General features: G+C 31.0%; 3 protein-coding genes across 3 annotated transcripts; all 3 read left to right on the top strand.

Moving 5' to 3' along the window:
- Positions 1-4,853: 4,853 nt before the first annotated feature.
- On the top strand, positions 4,854-5,210 carry LOC116013107 (rapid alkalinization factor-like). Its single transcript, XM_031252763.1, has one exon. It carries the CDS (start codon positions 4,854-4,856, stop codon positions 5,208-5,210), a length of 357 nt encoding a protein of 118 aa, XP_031108623.1.
- Positions 5,211-9,984: 4,774 nt separating this feature from the next.
- Positions 9,985-10,335, top strand: LOC116013105 (protein RALF-like 4). Its single transcript, XM_031252762.1, has one exon. It carries the CDS (start codon positions 9,985-9,987, stop codon positions 10,333-10,335), a length of 351 nt encoding a protein of 116 aa, XP_031108622.1.
- An 8,169-nt stretch (positions 10,336-18,504) lies between these two features.
- LOC116014258 (putative expansin-B2) lies at positions 18,505-21,204 on the top strand. Its single transcript, XM_031254281.1, has 4 exons — positions 18,505-18,753; positions 19,636-19,748; positions 19,890-20,077; positions 20,669-21,204. The coding sequence occupies exons 1-4, from the start codon at positions 18,591-18,593 to the stop codon at positions 20,997-20,999; spliced, it is 795 nt and encodes a 264-aa protein (XP_031110141.1). The 5' UTR covers positions 18,505-18,590; the 3' UTR covers positions 21,000-21,204.
- The last annotated feature ends 1,107 nt before the right edge of the window (positions 21,205-22,311 follow it).

The following is a 22,311-nucleotide window of genomic DNA, read 5'->3' as shown; positions in this document are numbered from 1 at the left end:
TGGGCAAAATACTTCTTCTCTCAGTGCGTGTAACTTTTGTTTTATTAATAAATCTATTATGTTTTAATTTGAAGATAGTATTGTGTTTTGATTATATATATTATTGTATTAAAGTGGATGTGATGATATCAAGTATTATGCTTTGATCATATATTGTGTTAGTATAAAGTTTGATAATAGTTTAATTTTGTGATGATGTTGGTATTGATGTTAGTTTGAAATTATTTTGTTAGTATTGATGTTAGTTTAAAAGTATTGTATTAGTATTGACGTTAGTTTGAAAGCATTGTGTTAGTATTGATGTTAGTTTGAAAGCATTGTGTTAGTATTGATGTTAGCTAGTTTCAAAGTATTGTGTAAAACTGTACTGTTTGATATAGATTTAGGCTGTAACAGGTACATGAATTAAAATAAATTAGGGACATTAATTAAAATAAATGAAATATTAAAACAAAAATTATAATTCGCTACCGTTCCTAGCTAGAAACGGTAGCGGATTATAATTATATATATATATATATATATATATATATATATATATATAATTGATAATCCGCTACCGTTCCTAGCTAGGAACAGTAGCGGTTGAGTAGACTTTTCGCTACTGTTCCACAACGGTAGCGAAAAGTCAAGGACAATCAGTGACTGTCTCATCCGCCACTGTTGTACAACAGTAGCGAAATGTCATTTACAACAGTAGCGAAAAGGTAATTTTGTACTAGTGCTTGTTTCCTGTGACTTCACGATGACGTCAACCCGAAAGCTTTGTTGTGTTGAACTCTCCTTGTACTCCAACACTTGAATTGGTGATTTTACAATGAACAAAATCTTGAATATACAACTTACAATAAGAGTCATTTTTTGAAAATTATTTTTTGAGCTTTCGGTGTTTGGTAACATCCGAAAAATGCGGTCAACGGAAAATTTCCGTTGATCATAAAAGTTGACCCATTTTTTTTTTTTCAGAAAACAACTTCCAGACAAAAATTCAGAAGTCATTTTCCGAAAAATTTTCCCGTGTGAAGTCGTCCCTCTCCTGTTCCGGCGGACTGGTTTTCGCCAGAAACCAGTCTGTTGAAACTACTCTGGTTTTCGGCCGAAACCAGAGTAGTCCAGAGCTGCTCTGATTTTTGGCAGCAGCGACTTTTTTTTTTTTTTTTTGTCTTTCTTTTTAATAATAAATAATATTATTTTATATATTTTTATATTTTAAATAAAATAATATAAATATATAATTATACAATTCTACTCATTTTCTAGAAAATGAACCAAACACACAAAGACAGTTTTCGAGAATGCAACCAAACACAGGAAATAAAACTGTTTTCTGGAAAATGACTCATTTTCAGAAAATACTTTTTAGAAATCATTTTCCTGCTTTCCAAACACACCATAATACTAAAATGATTGAAGTACTAAATTCTTATATCCTAAATTATACTTTGCCTCGTCAAAATATAATTACAATTAGTTTTAACAGAAGCGTTCCCAAAATGCCTGGAAACAAATTTTCACGACTTTATGAAGTTAAAATAGTTTTTTAAACGCAAAACGCTACCTCCAAGTTGCAGATGTATAGTCTCATCTAGCTCATTTTGCATAAATGTGTTTAAAAATGATTTAGGGGTGTATTCAATCAAAACTTTTATTTATAAATTTTTAAAATTTTTTAACTAGTTGTATTATATTACTCAATATTAGTTGTTTCATTATTTCAAGAAATATTTTTATTGATTATATCATTTGGTGAAAATTAACTGATATTTCTTTTTTTAGATCAGAAATGGATCTAAAGGGGGACACGGGACACCCGAATTACATGTTAGGGGACACTAATTGATTGATTTTTTTTTAATGTATAATACACCCTATTTTTGTGGCAATTAATTTTTATTTTTATTTTATTGCAATGCATTAATTTATTTATGATTTATAAAAACATATTATATATTGTAAAAGTTTTTGTATGAAAATTATAAATAATGTATTGATAGAAGTTATGAAATGTGTGTAAGGGTGTATTTAATTTAGAGTTTTTAATGACTTTCATACACTTTAATATGATTTTTTTTTAAAAAGTTTATAAATATTTGTCGTACCGCTTTTTATAGACACGTACAAAGTTGATAAAAGTCTAAAAAATTTTAGAAATGTTTACAAAGATTATATAAGTCATTAAAATCTATCACTTATAAACTCTTCCTATGTTTATAAAAGTCTTGATTAAATACATCCCTAAATGATAAAAAAAATATACAGCCAATTAAAAGTGTTACAGATCTGTTGATACAGAGAGTCAGTATTGACTCCACTGAGGCTCGAACCCACTACCTCCCGTATAAAGGGAAGGGTTTAATACCACTAGATGACAAGGTCCTTGGCAATTAACAAGCTAGAATAATATACTTATACCTCATTATAAGAATTAAAATTATATTGGGCATTGCCACAATAACCGTACCATAGAACAAAAGTGAAATGAAGGGGAAGTGTATGTTACCATATTACTTCCATTTTGATGGCAAACAAATGATATATATTATTTATTGAAAGATTAAAAGTGGCATAGCCACAATAATTGAAAACGGAACATGGGTTTTCTTTTGTACAAGCAACAACAGTGAACATGCCATGAAACTAAACCAAAAAGGGAATTTGCTCAAAAAATGACGAAAAATATACAACCAATGTTACAGATCTATTGATAATCATTTAAAACAGCTATAATTCTAGTTAGTGATTAACAAGAATAATGTACTTAGATCATCTCTAAGGGGCGCGCCATTGCGCCAAAAAGGAACAAAATTGGTGTTTTGCTGCTCCAAGGGGAGCCAAAGTCCTGGGGATTGAACCTGTGACCTTTCATTTAGGAGGGTAACAGCTATGCCAACCACAAGATTTTATGCCATTGATATAGTTTTAATGTTTTGTGTATTTTGTTAAATTATTAAATATAAATTTTATATTATTAAAAAAATTATATCATCTGAAAGATATCATCAAGACGTATGATTAAAACAAGACTAATATTGAACATAGATTAATTAAAACATGAAACTTCATAAAGCATAATTTTAATACAATTAAAGCAAATTACATCTAAAATTACTTTAAACATACTAATTAAAATTCAATAATCTCTAAGGTCACCCCCATTTCCTCCCAAATAATCAAATTGTTGGTTAAATTGGCTACTTGATTCTACTCCTCTAAATGGTTGAATAATGATATTAATGTGTTGGAGGCATCTCATTTGTTTGCAAATATTACAAATGGTATGACAAATCCTGCTCATTATGTTATTCAAGGGAAATAGTACAATATAAGATCAGATATTATTTAGCTGATGGTATATATCTAAAATGGTTAACCTTGGTACAAACTATTCATCAGCCTTGGGAACCAAAGAAAAATATTTGCAATGATGCAAGAAGCATGTAGAAAAGACATAGAATGTGCCTTTGGAGTCCTCCAATCATGATTTGCAATAGTCAAGGGACTGGTACGTGTTTTGGGATAAACATGTATTTCATGATATAATGTCATCATGCATCATAATGCATAATATGATCATTGGGGATGAACATGATGAGCAAGCAAATATACAAAGTTGGAGAGAAGCACCAGCTCTTGAGGTTGATATAGGTAGAGATGAGAGTATTCTATTTCAAGATTTTTCTTTCTCGATATGAGAAAACCAGAGATAAAGAAGCACAATATGCGCTTAGTGATGCATTGATTGAGCATATGTGAGAACGATATGGTAATTCTCAAAATTAAATGTAGTGGATGTTCTATGATTTATTATTGTGAAATAAAATAATATTTGCATTATAATTATATTTTATATTATAATATTTAAAGTTATAATACAAAGTCTTAATTTATGATAAAACAAATTATTTTAGTGAAGAAATAAAATTTGGTGCAGAATTTGATGTAATGGGTTGGAGATTAAAAAAAAATTGGTGTAAGAATATGCTGAGAATATTATTATTATTATTATTATTATTATTATTATTATTATTATTATTATTATTATTTTGTGTGTAAAATTTGGTGTAGAATTTGGTTCACATAATTGGAGATGCTTTTAACTCATTATAAGAATTAAAATTGGACATGCTACCATAACCATAGAACAAAAGTGAAATGATGGGGAAGTGTTGGTATGTTACCATATTACTTCCATTTTGTTGTCAAACAAATGATATATATTATTTATTAAAAGATTAGAGTGGCATAGCCACAATAATTGAAAACGGAACATGGGTTTTTCTTTTATACAAGGAACAATAGTGAACATGCCATGAAACCAAACCAAAAAGGGAATTAATTCAAAAAATGATTTAAATTGTTTGATAAGTAATTCTCAGCAAGGTTGCCGGTCCTTCAACTATTGGTTATTTAGATCATGGACCAAGTCCACGTAACCTTAAGGACCTTGGATAAAAACGACTAGGTATATAATTCATTTTCGTAAGCTAAGGTACAAAATTTCATAACGCAAGACACAAAAAAATAACAACACACATACACAGTTATATATATATTTACTTATTTTTTAAATCTGATTCTACTACTAGGCACAGAATTTCACAATACAAAACACATAAATTCATAACATAAGACATAATTATTAATTTGTTTCAGGTACAAAATCTACACTCAAATTTAATAACTCAAGACATAAAAGCTCATAACATAAAATACATAAACATGTACCAAAGTTTATAATGCATGATGAACGTGGTCCACGAAGGATTTTCAACTACCAAGGGATGGCATAAAAAGTTATAAATTTGGTTATAACTCAGATCATTCATGGTATTCATCCAAGGAATAACAACAGGATGGCGACTAAGCAAGCCCATCTCGCTCTCTTTCTCTTCCTCTTCCTCTTCTTCTTCTCCTGTTTGGCTTTGTCCCTGCTCGCGGATTCATCGGAAAACATGGACCTCGCCGGAGACGGCGGCCTCATAGATTCTGAGGAGGGGGAGGAGATGACGATGGACTCGGAATCGTCGAGGAGAATGCTGTATCGTCGACTCGGAAAATACGTAAGCTACTACAGCATCATTGAGATGGACAGCGTCCCGTGCGACCGCCGTGGCCATTCTTACTATTCTTGCATGTATCGCGGACCCGTCCGCCCCTACATGCGCGGTTGCAGCAGGTTCACCAAATGCCGTAGTAGATTCCGCCGTTAGTTCAAAGATTTAAATTTCCAATGCAATCTTTGCATTCGTGCATGTATCCAATCCCGGCCTGCAACATTACACCAACGGTATCACTTCATGTATATATGAAGTAATTTAAATTAAAGATTCCCATTGTATTTTCAATATTATTATTGTTGCTGCGCTGTTATTTCTTTTAATCCATGTTTTATATATATATATTGATGACCCTAAGTTTTCTCAATTGTTATAATATGGGTCATGGTTCTTATTCCATTGTGAACTCCAGTTCAAAAATTATGTGTATTAGTTAACACATTATGTAGCCGCTTTTATATCACGGGCGGCTGGGATCACGTGGTAACTTGTGGCGTCACTTGTGCCTGGATGATGTCCGAATTATACTTTGTGGTCTGTAGCAAAGTTGTAGTCCTTTGAGTTGCCGTTCCAAAGCGACTTGAATCACCTCAATTTGACCGTCTTAGCCGATGATAAGATCAAAATACCAAAGAGTTGACTGTCTTAGCCGATGATAAGATCAAAATACCAAACAATTGTCGAAGTGCCCTTGGTATTGTTTTTCTATATTGTACAAATACAACCGACTAGTCCTTATTATTAACTTTAATAAAAATAATATATTCTAAGCATATAATAAGCTCAAAAGACTCCAGCATATAAGATGTCTTCCAAATACCCACAAAACACAGCATCTTTGACACTTACCAAAAGTTATATCATTTGCAATGGGTATTCATCACTTCAAGACTATGCCAATGGAGATTGGATGCGTTACGTTAATAAGAATTAGTAGGTTTGTTCAAGATTTCTCCCTAAATAAAAGTCAAGCTTTCCAAGTATAACCTCAACAAAATTCGAATTAATCTCACAATGATAAAAATATAAGATGTTATATGTAAAATAATAATAATAATAATAATAATAATAATAATAATAATAATAATAAGAGTTAATACCACAAATGGTCCTCTGACTATTGGGGTAGTACTCCTTTTAGTCCTTGACTTTCAAGTCGACAACAAATGGTCCTCTGACTTTCATTTTTGACCACAAATAGTCCTCCATTAAAATTTCTGTTAAATAAGTGTTAAATCTAGGGGTATTATCGTCAAATTGATATATATAATTGTCGTTAAAAAATAAAAATGTTTAGAAATTTTCACCAACAAGCATAATTGAAACAATTAACAAATATAAATACTCCTAAATAAAAAGACAATACACCTTATTTTCGTAATTATGCCTACAAAATGAAGATTTAATATTAGAGCTATCTGTTTTAATTTAACCAACAGATTAAAATGGAAGAATTTTTTTTTCAAAAACCTTGCTTCCATCATTTTCATGGTTGTTCATACATGGCCGGTTAATAGTTTTCACTTTTCATTAATCGATCAAACATTTTGTTTGGGACATAACTGAAGGCCGTCATCGTTGAATTAATGTAATTAATCAAGTACAAATTGGTACCATTAATCATGAATTTTTATTTAATTTGTTCATTTATGTAATTTGTCATGTCCATTTTATTTTTATATTTATTAACTTAATGTTTATTAATGTATGAAATTAATTATGTCATATAATTCTCAAAAAGAAGTATTAATCATAATAATATTAATCAATTTGACGATATTACCCCTAGATTTAACACCTATTTAACAGAAATTTTAACAGAGGACTATTTGTGGTCAAAAATAAAAGTCAGAGGACCATTTGTGGTTGAATTGAAAGTCGAGGACTAAAAGGAGTACTAGCCCAATAGTCAGAGGACCATTTGTGGTATTAACTCTAATAATAATTATTGAGAATGCTAAGCTAGCATTATTGGTGCAATAATCCAATGCTGATATCAGATATGTCCTTGAGTCCTGAAGATCTTATGCATATCAAGGAAATAGCTGAGTCCATTTAGCTTCTTGTTACAAATCTCAGAACTTTCTGAAATTAAATGATGCATGGCTCAAATTAAAAGAGAGAGAAAGAGCCAAGACAAGAAGGTGTTGTGATAATGAAGCTAAGATACCCATGACTACAGTTGATCAAGGTCCTAGAGGTGTGGAGGAGGTGATTGGCAAGATAGCCTATGCTATTAATCTTCATATGGTGGATTCTTAAGGCAAGAATATTTTTAGAAAGTGTGGACAAGATAAGGAAGATTATGGGGATGAGGCAAAAAAAAAAAAAAAGAGGAAAAATTACAATACACTTGTTGAGCATATATATAATATTGAACATATATTAATTAAAAAAAGAAAAATTATAATTTATGCCCCTCCATAGTATGTCAATTATCAATGTCATTCTTAAATTATTAGTGGTATAAATGTTGCCCCTTAATTTTCAAAACGATACATATGGCCCCTCCCAAGTGCAAATGTTGCCCCTCAATTTTCAAAACAGTACATATATATATTGCCTCTCTCGTACCGTACGGGAGGAGCAATATATGCACTGTTTTGAAAATTGAGGGGAAACATTTGCACTTGGGAGGGGTCATATATGTATCGTTTTGAAAATTAAGGGGCAACATTTATACCACTAATAATTCATACGAGAGATGCAATATATATACCGTTTTGAAAATTGAGGGGCAACATTTACACCACTAATAATTTAGAGGTGACATTGATAATTGACATATTATGGAGTGGCATAAATTACAATTTTTTCATTAAAAAATGAAACTACATAAAGGATAATTTTAATAAAATTAAAGCAAATTACATCTAAAATTACGTTAAACATACTAAAATTCAATAATCTCTAAAGCCACCCCATTTCGTCCCAAATCATCAAATTATTGGTTAAATTGGCTAGTTGATTCTACTCCTCTAAATGGTCGAATAATGATATTAATGTGTTGGGGGCATCTCATTTGTTTGCAAACATTGCAAATGGTATGACACCTCCTGCTCATTATGTTATTCAATGGAAAGAGTACAATATACGATATTATTTAGCTGATGGTATATATCCGAAATGGTTAACCTTGGTACAAACTATTCATCAACCTCGGGGACCAAAGAAAAATTATTTGCAATGATGCAAGAAGCATGTAGAAAAGACGTAGAATGTGCCTTTAGAGTCCTCCAATCACGATTTGCAATAGTCAAGGGACCGATACGTTTTTTTGGGATAAACATGTATTTCATGATATAATGTCATCATGCATCATAATTCACAATATGATCATTGAGTATGAACGTGATGAGCAAGCAAATATACAAAGTTGTGTGAAGCACTAGCTCCTGAGGTTGATATAGGTAGAGATGAGAGTACTCTATTTCAAGATCTTTCCTTCTCGACATGATAAAATCAAAGATAAAGAAGCACATTATGCGCTTCGTGATACATTGATTGAGCATATGTGTGAACAATATGGTAATTCTCAAAATTAAATGTAGTGGATGTTCTATGGTTTATTATTGTAGAATAAAATAATATTTACATTATAATTATATTTTATATTATTATAATATTTAAAGTTATAATACAAAGTCTTAATTTATGAGAAACCAAATTATTTTAGTGAAGAAATAAAATTTGGTGTAATGGATGGGTTGGAGATGAAAAAAAATTGGTGTAATAATATGCTGAAAATATATTATTATTATTATTATTATTATTATTATTATTATTATTATTATTATTACTGTTACTGTTACTGTTACTGTTACTGTTGTTGTTATTGTTATTGTTATTATTATTATTGTGTAAAATTTGATGTAGACTTTGGTCCGCATAGTTGGAGATGCTTTTAACTCATTATAAGAAGTAAAATTGGACATGCCACCATAACCATAGAACAAAAGTGAAATGATGGGGAAGTGTAGCTATATTACCATATTACTTCCATTTTGCTGTCAAATTATTTAATAATAGATTAAAGTGGCATAGCAACAATAATTGAAAACCGAACATGGATTTTTCTTTTATACAAGGAACAATAGTGAACATGCCATGAAACCAAACCAAAAAGGGAATTAATTCAAAAAATGATTTAAATTGTTTGATAAGTAATTCTCAGCAAGATTGTCCGTCCTTCAACTATTGGTAATTTATATCATGGACCAAGTCCACATAACAGTATGGGCAAATTATTGTGTGGACCATGTTCCACATAGTTGTGTGGACCATGAATATAAGGTACATTTTTATTATACTTAAAGTACATTATTTGATAGTATATATAAAATAATGTACTTTCAGTACTTAAATAATGTACTCTAAAATAATGTACTTTATGTAAAAAATAATGTACTTTTAGTATATAAAAATATACATTTTATTTATAGTCAACACAGTTGTGTGGACCACGGTCCATGCAATAATGATTGACATTATGGACCTTGGATCAAAACGATTAGGTACATAATCCATTCTTGTAAGCTAAGGTACAAAATTTCATAATGCAAGATACAAAAAATCACAACACAAGGCACATACACATAGTTATATATTTACTTATTTTTCAAATATGATTTTGGTACAAAATTTGTATTCGTAGACACAAAATTTCACAACACAAAACACAAAAATTCATAACATAAGACACAACTATTAATTTGTTTCAGGTACAAAAACCGACTCTTAAAATACATAATTTATTAACCCACACCAAAATTTATAACATAAAATACATACACATGTATCAGAGTTCACAATGCATTATCAACCTAGTGAACCCTGTCCACGAAGGATTTTTCAACTACCAAGGATGGCATAAAAAGTTATAAATTTGGTTAGAACTCAAATCATTAATACAAGGAATAACAACAGAATGGCGACTAAGCAAGCCCATCTCGCTCTCTTTCTCTTCTTCCTCTTCTTCTCCTATTTGGCTTTGTCCCTGCTCGCGGATTCGCCGGAAAACATGGACCCCGCCGGAGACGGCGGTCTCATAGATTCTGATGAGGAGGGGGAGAAGATGACGATGGACTGGGAATCGTCGACGAGAATGCTGTATGGACTCGGAAAATACGTAAGCTACTACCACATCATTGATATGGAGTTCATCCCGTGCGACCGCCGTGGCCAACCTTACTATTTTTGCAAATCTCGCGGACCCGTCCGCCCCTACGCCCGCGGTTGCACCAGGTTCACCAGATGCGGCCGTGGTAGATTCCGTTAGTTCAAAGATTTAAATTTCCAATGCAATCTTTGCATGCGTGCATTTATCCAATCCCGCCCTGCAACATTACATCAACGGTATCACTTCATAAATTTATGAAGTAATAATTTAAAGATTCCCATTGTATTTTCAATATTATTATTGTTGCTGTTATTTCTTTTAATAATCCATGTTCAATATATATATATACATATATTGATGAGGCTAAGTTTTCTCAATTGTTATATTATAGACCATGGTTCTTATTGCATTGTAAACTCTAGTTCAAAAATTATGTGTTTTAGTTAACACATTATGTACCTGTCCCTGTGGCGTGACCCGCAGAAGCAGCTTGCAAAAGTTTGTATCACAGGCTTGGATCACATGATAACTTGTGGCGTAAGTACTTTGGCTTTGAAGATGTCTGAATTATACTTTGTGGTCTCTAGTAAAGTTGTAGTCATTTGAGTTGTTGTTTCAATAATGCTACTTGAATCACCTCAATTTGACAGTCTTAGCCGATGATATGATCAAAATATCAAACTGTTGCCGAAGTGCACTTGAAATAGTATTGTTTTCTTATATTACACAAATGCAACCACACTTAACTTTAATCAAAATACATTATTCTGAACATATAATAAGTTCAAAAGACACCAATTATAGCACAAGATGCATGCATTCCAAATACCCACAAAACATAGCATCTTTGACACTTACCAAAAGTTATATCATTTGCAATGGGTATTCAGATCATCACTTCAAGACTATGCCAATGGAGATTGGATGCGTTAATAAGAATCAGTAGGTTTGTTCAAGTTTTCTCCCAAATAAAAATCAAGCTTTCCAAGTATAACGTTAACAAAATTCGAATTAATCTCACAATGGTGATGATAGTTCGCAAAGGTTGTTTGGTAGTATGGTGAAATGTGAATGATTATTAATAGTTGAGAAAGAAATGAAAAAGGGAAATGAAACCCTTATTTAATAAGCTAAGGGTATGGGTTTTCAATTAATGGGTATTCCAAACCCATAATAATATTCTAAAAACCTGTTAACCAAAACTCATCAACCTAACACACTCTTATTTTATTAACGAATGAGTTTTATAATTAATAGGAGTAATCAAAATTCATAGTAGTGTTCTAAAAAACTGTCAACCAAACACACCCTAAACTTCCTTTTATTTGTCTTCTATCCAGGTGTCTGATTCATCTTAAACTAAAGTCTATCGATACCACTAGCATATTAAATTGGCCCCTTTATAAATACTATACAAGAAAAAACATAAATTGTAATGAACGTATTGTATTGTAAATTCCTTAATTCCGGAACAAATTTCCATTATTGAGAATATGATGATCATTGTTGCAAACAGAATGATATTAGTTTCTGTTACAAAATTTGCTAGTGATGGTTTTGTCGAGATCGAGTCTACCATAAATTGAATAAAAAAAAGTACAAAACGGAGGTAGAAAATAATAGTATTATTGCTAGGGGCGTCGTTATGTCCAAAGAATACATACAAAGTCCGAGATACTGGTCAAAAATGGCGGTCCAAAGAATAAGTAAAATAGTGCAAGCTATAGCTCAAATAGTGGACTAGGAATAGTAATGTTCGTTGTTATTAGGAATTGAACATTGGTGTATGGGTTAGAGGTTACGACAAAAAATCACCAAGTTAGAGAGGTTATTATGATCAAGAGATGATCCCTTCATAGGAATTAAGGGTGCCTTATATAGTGTATAACGCATTCCGCCGGATAATTGTCAAATGTATAGCATTGAGTAGTCTTCATTCTTGGCCACACATGTGTTGCTCCCACTATTTTTGTTCAAGCGCACTTCCCCTGCATAAGTGAATCTTCCTGTCATCCAATATACAAGATAAGTAGTGGCTTAGTAGGTTGCATTTATCACTTGGAGGAAGTTGTGGGTTTGATCGGATACCCACGGGCAACATCTCCTTATTAGCTTTTTTTTTTTTTTTTGCTCCAGGCTTCCCTCTTTTCTTCGCCCAACACCCTGGGGTCACATAGCCCCATCAGCTATAGACATCGTAACAGTTTTGTTCTAATAAAAAATAGTCACACTTGTGTGAGACAATATCATAAGTAGGATCAGGTCAGGTCAATATAGAAATGTAATACTTTTACTAAAAAATGTAATATTAATCCATAATATATTGTTTGTTACTTATAACTTGAGAAAATGTAATAATAGTATTAAGGAAAAATGTAATACATTACATTGCATTTTGATGTAAAAGTATTACATTTTTAATAAAAAAGTATTACATTTTCCTTTATAAGTAATGTTGACAAGTGTTTGTTACTTGTAAAAGAAAATATAATACTTATACTTTTGAGGAAAACTTTAATATTTTAAAATCAAAATATAAAAGCAATATATTTTTTTCAAAAGTATTACACTTTAATTCCCATATAAATAATAAACACTTTTTTTCGGATTAGTATTACATTTTTCAGTATAAATATTACATTTTCATCTTGACTTGACCCGTCTCACGGATAAAGATCCATGACGAAAATCATTATTGCGTGGACTGTGCAGACCACAGTTCAAAAACACATTAAGTACATTATTATAACTCATAAAATACATTATTCTAACTCAAAAAATACATTAACTTACCATAGAAATTTCATTATTCTAACACATAAAGTACATTATTCTAACACAAAATACATTATTTTAACTCATAAAATACATTATCTCACTCCAGAATGTTCATTATTTTATCACGCACGCGGAGTAAGAAATTTTTTTTAACATCAAAACGGCATCGTTTTGGACCGTGGTCCATACAATAATTTGTCATGAGACGGTCTCGCACAAGCAATCATTATTGCATGGACCATGGTCTACACAGTTGTGTGGACCGTAAATAAAAAGTACATTTTTAATATACTAAAAGTACATTATTTTTGTACATAAAGTACATTATTTTAGAGTACATTATTTAAGTACTGAAGGTACATTATTTTATATATACTATCAAATAATGTACCTTCCGTACAAAAATAATGTACATTCAGTATAATAAAAATGTACTTTTTATTTTTGGTTCACACAACTGTGTGGACCAGGTCCACGCAATAATTTTCCTTCGCCCAAATTTTTGCCAATAACAAATTATACAACGGAATTATTTTCCCAATTTTGCAATAGTTTCACAGACGTAAAAGATTATAGAAAATTTCTAGTTGAATTATGTGTAGTGGATGTTTAACATACTGCGGTAGAATTCCTTGCATAGACGTATTTACCAGCCTTAATGATAAACATGCATGCATGTCATCAACAAGACTAGAACCTTAATTAAGATTCTTCAAGATCTCGTCTATACCAAATTTTTTGAGAGAAGATTAATGATCTTTGAGTTTATCAGAATTTAATTTGTCGTGTCATTTTACGTAAAAAAAACAAAACAAAAAAATTAGGCATAATTAGCAATATTAGCACTAGTCCTATTTTTCAATTGTTTCTACCTGTTAGGATAACTTTTTCTACGGAATTACTGCGTATTAACTACACAATATTCGTAACAGTACATTTTTCTTAGGAATGGTGTTTTTCGTTTTCATTTAATTTTTCAACAAAAACGCATAATGTCAATTAAGGTTGGCTAATTATCAGAGTATGAGGTCAGCAAATTACGGGTTTTTAGTGTTTTTGGACCTGTTTTTCTCAATAGGGTGAGTGTTTGACAAATAGTTGTTAGCGGATTGCGTTAGTGGGTTATTATTGACGGTAAGTTTTACTGTAGACCATGGTCCAAAACGGTATTAAAAGAAACGACACATATTCCGCGTAATTATCTCTACTTGTATAACATATTTATTTTCATTCTATGTACATTATATTGTAGTTTTGTTTCAACACAACTACACTTTCATTTTGTTTCAACTACAGTTTCATTCGACATTATAATATAATATAGTCTTATTATGGTGAGAAATGTTATTGAATTTCATTTTATACACACTGTAGTCTTATTACAACCCCACTAAATTATAATTCTAATTCAACTACGATTTCATTGGATAATATACACACAAATATGTGAAACTGTTATTCAGTTTCATTTTATATACACTGTAGTTTCATTACAACACAACTACAGTATCATTTTGATATAACTTCAGTTTCATTTGACAAAATACACTCAATATGTGAGACATGTTATTCAGTTTCTTTTTATACATATTGTAGTTTCGTTTTAGCAAAACAAAAGTATCATTTCTATTCAACTACAGTTCTATTAGACAATTAATATATATATACTCAATATGTGAGACGTATTATTCAGTTTTATATTTTATAATACTACAGTTTCATTTAAACCATAGTTAGCGTTTGGTTGACAACTTTTTAAAACACAAATATAGGATTTGATTACCTCTTCAATTAAAAACACATTCCCTAATTAAAAACGGGTATCATTTCATGTTATTGGTAATCTGATTTTTAAATTTGAAGTAGTGCTTTCAGATTTTTGTTTTGAATTTTTTTTGTTCGTATTGGTACTTTAGATATCATTATATTAGGATCAATTATCTTTATTTGTTATTTTTGTATTTTTAAAATCTTTATTTCAAATTATAGGGTTATACATAATCAAACATAAATATTGGCAATCATTCCAATTTCACCCTACAACCAAACATGCAAAATACTTTCACCAAAACTCATTACCATTATTAAGTATTTGATTCCCATTCTGATTCTGATTCCCTTGTGCGAACCGAGAATACCCTAAAAGTTTTACATTTTGATGCAAAAGAAATACATTATTAATGAAAAGTATTACACTTTCTCTTATAAATAACAAACACTTTAATGAAACGGACCTTGTAGTCTAGTGGTATCAAACCCTTACTTTTATACGGGAGGTGGTGGGTTTGAGCCTCAGTGGAGTCACTATTGACTCTTGTTTGCGAAAACACAATATAACTATTCGTTAAATAATCTCACACAGATATCATCCAAAAAAATCTACCTTGTCAACATCCTTATAATTTTTAACTTTTTGACAATCATGTTGTTTTAGAAAAGAAAACAAAATACAACTTTCTACTTGTCTTCTTGAAAAGGTAACTTTATATGTCAATTCAATCTTCCTGCCGTTTCTCCAGCTCATTGATCTTTTCTTTTATTTTTTATTTTTTTTAATAATTAACTCCATCTTTTTGTTCCATGAACTTTCTGGTAGCCAACCTTATGTCTATCAACACTGTGTTATGCAACTTCCAATTGGCTTCAAATTTCTATCCCTTGAACTCTGATCTTTGCTTATCATCTTTCTGTTCTTTCTATCTTGCTGTCCAACTTCATCGTTATATTGTGTATATCTTTTTTGTGTTCATCTTCTTGTTTATCTCATCTTTTTTATTTATCTCATCTCTTTGTTGAACTTCAATCAACTAATGTAGTAACGCTCTTTGCTTTCACGATTTGGCACTTTTGTGAGAATATCTTTTGTATGATTTGAGACACTTAATTCATCCTATATAACACTTTCTCATTGAATTGGTTAATTAATTATGTATTTTGTAATAATTTTATTAAGGGTAAATTCCACTTTTAGTCATCTACTATTGTGGCATTGCCACATTTAGTCTTATTCTTTCAATTTTATCATATTGCATCCCTGACTTTGAGCAACTTTTACTTTTAGTCCTCGATTATTATAACATTGCCACATTTAGTCATATTCTTTTAATTTTGCCATTCTACATCCATGACTTTCATTTGATTGCCACCATAAATCTTTCGTTAAAAATTTCATTATTTTACCGTTAGAAATATGAGTTACAATATTGAAACACATTGATATCTTTAAATTGACATATAACAAAGGAAAAAAAATCTCTATACATATCGTAACTCATATTTCTATGAGTTACGATATTACGCACATTCTTTGATGTTTACGATATTTCTAATATGTTTGAAATATGAGTTACGATATTGTAAAAAAAATTTTCTTTGTTATTTGTCAATTCTAACTGCAAAATAATGAAAATTTTAACGGAAAGTCATTGATATAATATGGCAAAATTAAAAGAATATGACTAAATATGATAATATCATAATAGTCGAGGACTAAAAGTGGAAGTTGCTCAAAGTCATGAATGTAATATGACAAAATTAAAAGAATATATAGAGCTAAATGTGACAATGACACAATAGTGGAGGACTAAAAGTAGAAGTTGTTCAAAGTCAGGGATGTTATATGACAAAATTAAAAGAATAGGATTAAATGTGGCAATGTCACAATAGTCGAGAACTAAAAGTAAAATTTGCTCTTTTATTAACCATATTCACAATGAAATTGCTTATCCTTTTAGTAGTGTTATTATATAGCCTCATTTGTAATTAAGAAGAGAAGAAATTACTTGACAATTCAACAATGGAATAAACAATCTGAGAGGATTGAGATTAGGGACACGATCTGCTGATTGTCTTTATTTGAAAAAATGCAAATGGAAGAAGAAAAAACGACAAGAATAATTTGATTATTAAATCTCTAAATTCTTAAGACATTTATTACAATATATTAAAACAAGTTTACAAATTCAATTATTTTGCACTATGATCTTCTTTCCTTCAACACTAACCCCATTGCACGTCTGAACCGTTTAACTATAGAAAAGTTTACGATATTTTCTTCAATTCGCTTCAATTTTTAAAGTATGAAAAAACTTGTGTGAAACCGTCTCACGGGTCTCAATCCGTAATACGGGTCGGATTTTTAATTAATGATTTCAAAGATCCAATCCATCCAGGGACGGAGCCAAAAATTTTGTCCAGGGGCGAAATATAGTCATAAATATTGTTGGGTATAGGAACAAAATAAAACACATCAAAACTTTATAAAAATATTCATAACAAAATATGAAACATAATTAATTAGATAAAATAATTCAAATAGAAATCACATTATAAATTACACATCTCATTATTAAATTTTTTAAAAAGTTATATATATATATTAAAAAAGCTTTGAAGAATCTGTTTAAAAGAAAAGAAACAAACACTTAAAAGAAATATAGTCATAGATATTGTTAGACATAGGCGAAAAATAAAACAATCAAAACTTTATAAAAATATTTATAACAAAAATATAAAACATAATTAATTTGATAAAACAATTGAAATTAAACAATCAAAATAAAAACAAAAACAAAAGAAATATAAATCTAATCAGAAATAAATTCCTTAAAATTACGAGTGTAACAAGCTTTTGGTTGTTGTCTCACTACCACATCCTAAAATTTGTTTCCTCATTGTTTTGTGTAAACGTGGTATTGTATTAATATTTTATCTTAAAAAAAATAATAAATTATTTCCTCATAAAGTTTTGGAGACGAGACAAAACCGGTCATAAGTTAACAATAAACCGGTCAGTATCATAATGGAAGGGTAACTGAACAAGCTTGAGAGTTTTCATAATTTCACGCGCCAAACCAATCAATATCATAATGTCCTTATTTTTGCGGCAACTTGTTCAAATAAAATCCTTCTTCTTAATTGCAGCATTCTATACTGTTGAAAGTTAATTTAGGAATTAATACCATTGTTATACCATGGATCAGGAAACTATGATACAAAATTCTGTACTTTCAGTTAACGTTCATTTAACATTTTCTATACATGTAAACAAATAATTTGATAATTACTGATACATAATATGATAATTACAAGTACAGAAACTGTCAATTACAAATACATAATGTGTCAACTACGGATACAAAATATGAATATCATTTTTAGACCAGAGTCTACAATGTAAGGTAGACCCTAGTACATGGCATATAATTTGCGGAATTAATACTATCCAATTCAAACACTAATTTTAGTTTTTAGGGTTTCTTTTGTTAGTTCAAAGACTACACGTGTCACCATTTAGATTTTCATCAAATTAATTATTTATTAAATTAGGTAAACTAAAATAAAATAACACTTATTTAATCGACAAAATTCCATTATATTATATTATATTGCTCCAAATTAATTAAAATAATCATGTAAAATCTAAAAATTCTCACATGGCCTTTTTAGAAGATAGAAGTCAAAGAATTGTTTTGCAATGACAAATATAGCCCTCCATTGCTCTATAAAAAGCACATACTAGGTTCATGTGTGTTCATCCATCTAGCCAAACATCATCCAACTCGATCATCACGTACTGAAAATTAGAATAGCTAGGCAACGTGATTTAGATTTGCAATTCAGTAAAACTTATCATAATGCCTCATTTCATTACCTATTTCCTACTCTTTTCTACTCTTGCCATTTCTTGCTCTTGCTTCAACACCAAGAACCTCAACATCTCCAAATCCAAAGCAAATTCCGACTGGTCCCTTGCCGGCGCGACTTGGTATGGAAACCCCAATGGTGCGGGAAGTGATGGTACGTAAAAGCTAGTATATATAGAATTGAACAATTAAGCTAAGCTAGATCAGCTAGCACACATGCATGTATATATGTAAAATTGCATGCATTGACGGTCCAACAAATTAAATTATGTTGGGCTATGGCCGATGAATGCCATGTCCTGCACTACTAGCTATAGCTTATAGCGTAGTGGTAAGTGCTTGATTTTAACAAGTGGTATCACAGCAAGTCATGAGGCCGGTCCCAATAATTTGTTGGGCGAAGTCTAGTAAAAACTCAAGTCTAGTTGTCGTTACTACTATCTATAGTTTTTTTGGGTAGTAGTAAGTGTTAAATTAAAACACCATTATATTCCATATATGTTGGGGGTGTTTGGCAAACGGCTGATGGCTTATAGCTGATAGCTGGTTGGTTTAACTAGTAGTTAATGGCTGATTGCGTTAACTGGTTTGACCAGCTTGTTGTATTAGCTGGTTATAAAAAACTGTTTGGTAAATTAGCTGGTTACTAGTAGCTGATTGAATGTAAAATGACATTTAATGGTATGCGTGTATTGTATTATTTCAACCTTTAAATATAACAAACCCACCACCCATTTATAAGTAAATTCCATTGATTTCAAAGGACAAAATAGTCAATATACTCATTAATCCAAACAAGCTAATAGAAAAAGCTACCTTCATTAGCTTTTCAATTTTCAGCTTATTGACCCAATAAGCCAAGGCTAATAAGCCATTTACCAAACACTTCAAAATAGCTTATTGATAGGTCAAAGAAGCTAAACTTGATCAAATAAGCTAAAATTTGACTGATAAGCCAATAACCAAACACCCCCGTTATGTTTTGTGTTTAATTAGATAAGAATGTCACAAAAACTATATTTCCTTGTGTGAATAGGCGGAGCTTGTGGATACAGAAATAGTGTAGAGCAGCCACCATTCTCTTCCTTCGTAACAGCTGGTGGTCCTTCTCTGTTCAAATCTGGCATAGGATGTGGAGCTTGCTATGAGGTCAGCCAATTCCCAATTACGTACTATATATAATAATTTACTCAGTTTCTTGAAGATTCTAGTAATTAGTGTTTGAATTGCATAAATTTGATCTGATCAAAAATATGAATCATTGTATATATATCTGTTTGGGTTTTGCAGGTAAAGTGCACTGAAAATGCAGCATGCTCGGGAAAGGCGGTGACTGTGGTTATAACCGATGAGTGTCCGGGATGTGTATCAGAATCAACTCATTTTGATATGAGTGGCACTGCTTTTGGAGCCATGGCAGCTTCCGGCAAAGCTGACCAGCTCCGCAACGCCGGACTGCTCAACGTTCATTATAGAAGGTAGTTTATTTCTCTCTTCATTTAATTTAGGGTGCGTTTGGTTCGCACATGGGAATTTGAATCGGAATGAGTATCAAATACTTGGTAATGGTAATGGGTTTTGGTGAAAGTATTTAACATGTTTGGTAATTGGGTGGAATGGGAGTGATTATTAATAGTTGAGAAAAAAATGAGGAAGAGAGATGAAACCCTTATTTAATAAGGGTATGGATTTTGTCATTAATGGGGTATTCCAAACCCATAGTAGCATTCACAAAACCTATTAACCAAACACAAACAATCACTTTCATATCCATTCCTTATGCCTAAACCCACCAACCAAACACACCCTTAGATTATTCATCATACAAAATTTTGCTATAATCAAATGTTTACCACTACATCATCAAAAACTATGCCTAGTATGAAATGTTAACTTTATTTCTTTATAACTGCTATTACATTTTTGAGAGGAATTTTTAGCAAATTATATCATGAACCAGGATTCAAAAATAACCTTTAGATTGTATACCTGCAATTCACACATTTTGTAGGTGCAGTTAACGATTTCTGAGCCTCTTATTAATTATTATTGTGTACATACACTTACAGAGTTGAGTGCAAGTATCCGGGAGTACCACTGAGTTTCCACTTGGATTCTGGTTCGAACCCCTACTATTTTGCACTTGTGATTGAATACGTGGGAGGCGAAGGGGTCCTCAGCGCCGTAGAACTGAAACAAGCCTTCAACTCGGATTCATGGCTTCCCATGCAACGCTCTTGGGGTGCAGTGTGGAAGCTTCAAGACCCCTTCGGACTAAAACCGCCATTCTCCCTCAAACTCACCGATGATTCTGGCAAGACTCTCGTCGCCCACAACGTCATTCCGGCCGGTTGGCAGCCCGGAAATACTTATCAATCTGTTGTCACCTCTTTTGTTTGAATTGATTAATATACATAATAATAATTATTAAATATTAATGATTTATTAATTATTATATATCAAGGAATTTGATGTATTCTTATCCCATTATATTATGTTGCTATGTACTACATTTGTATAAGCCCCCTTCGCACACTACATATGCGGTGTCGATTTCTGAGGCTGACAATAGATTAAACTACATCGTTTGTAACCAAGTTGTTATAGGATGTAAAATGAATAAATTATATTTGTTATTACTGTGTGAACGTTCATGAAATTAAAAGGATTTCATTTACTAAACAAAACAGTGTGTCGTGATTTTTTTCATTCTTTTTCTTCTAACTAATATATAATAATGGTACGTATATGCATGTAGCTAAAGTATTAGTTCTAAACATACACTGATCAGTTTTCCATGCAAAATAATGTAGCATATATATCCTATTGCCATATTTAATTTCCACGCAATTATATTTTAATACTTTTATATGACTACTGCTACAACGAGGTTTAATTTGTCTTAACTTATTTATAATTTAGTATGGAGTATATTAGTTAATAAAATGTATATGTTTTTAAAACAAAATTAAAAGATTCTTTGGAAACAAAAGGGCAAGTTTAATTTGAAAATTACTAAAGAAAATAAGTGATAAGAGAATAAGTTAGAAGCAATCTTTGTATAGACTTTGATGATATTAATTGATCTAATCTTAAGGACTTAGACTCAAAATTCGCATTGTAATAACTTTCATGGGTTAATCTTTGTATAAACTAATATTAGGACTTCATCATTGCTAGGCCTCTTGTATTTAGATGATCTACACCGACAAATGTATATGGGAGCGTGATACACCATTGATTGGCCATGATCGTGTAGCAAAAATAATGTGTATTACTTTATATATGTAATTAGGAAAATAATTAGCATTTATATGTAATTAGTAATTAGGAGAATAATTGGTCATTCCATTATTACAAATACATTATTTTAGGAAGTAAGATAGTATATATAGGGTATTCTATGTAATGTAAAGGCATGCAAAAAAATTACATTGAAGAGTCCTCATTTTCTTTCATTATATTGTTTTTCTTTTGGAGTTACCATAACTCAAATACGGATTGGAGCCAAAAGCCTGCTCGAAAGGTTTCTTCTATTACGTACTGAAATTTAATACATAACATTGGTGCTTTCATTGAGAGAATTTGCAGAGGCATCACATAACAATTGGTGCTTTCATTGATTCTATTGGTGAGAGTATCCCCTATCTTTATCTTTTTCTTTTTCTTTTGATTTCTTCTTCTTCTTTTTTTTTTTTTTTTTTTTTTTTGG

Source organism: Ipomoea triloba, chromosome 3 (genome assembly GCF_003576645.1).
Source record: "Ipomoea triloba cultivar NCNSP0323 chromosome 3, ASM357664v1".
Classification (NCBI taxonomy): domain Eukaryota; kingdom Viridiplantae; phylum Streptophyta; class Magnoliopsida; order Solanales; family Convolvulaceae; genus Ipomoea; species Ipomoea triloba.
This window is presented reverse-complemented; position numbering and strand designations above follow the sequence as displayed.

Excerpts from the sequence above, each read along its gene's own strand:
- LOC116013107 (XM_031252763.1), top strand. The coding sequence starts at position 4,854 with ATGGCGACTAAGCAAGCCCATCTCGCTCTCTTTCTCTTCCTCTTCCTC.
- LOC116013105 (XM_031252762.1), top strand. The coding sequence starts at position 9,985 with ATGGCGACTAAGCAAGCCCATCTCGCTCTCTTTCTCTTCTTCCTCTTC.
- LOC116014258 (XM_031254281.1), top strand. The coding sequence starts at position 18,591 with ATGCCTCATTTCATTACCTATTTCCTACTCTTTTCTACTCTTGCCATT. Across the intron at positions 18,754-19,635 it reads CAATGGTGCGGGAAGTGATG|GCGGAGCTTGTGGATACAGA; the intron begins GTACGTAAAAGC and ends TTGTGTGAATAG. Across the intron at positions 19,749-19,889 it reads GATGTGGAGCTTGCTATGAG|GTAAAGTGCACTGAAAATGC; the intron begins GTCAGCCAATTC and ends TGGGTTTTGCAG.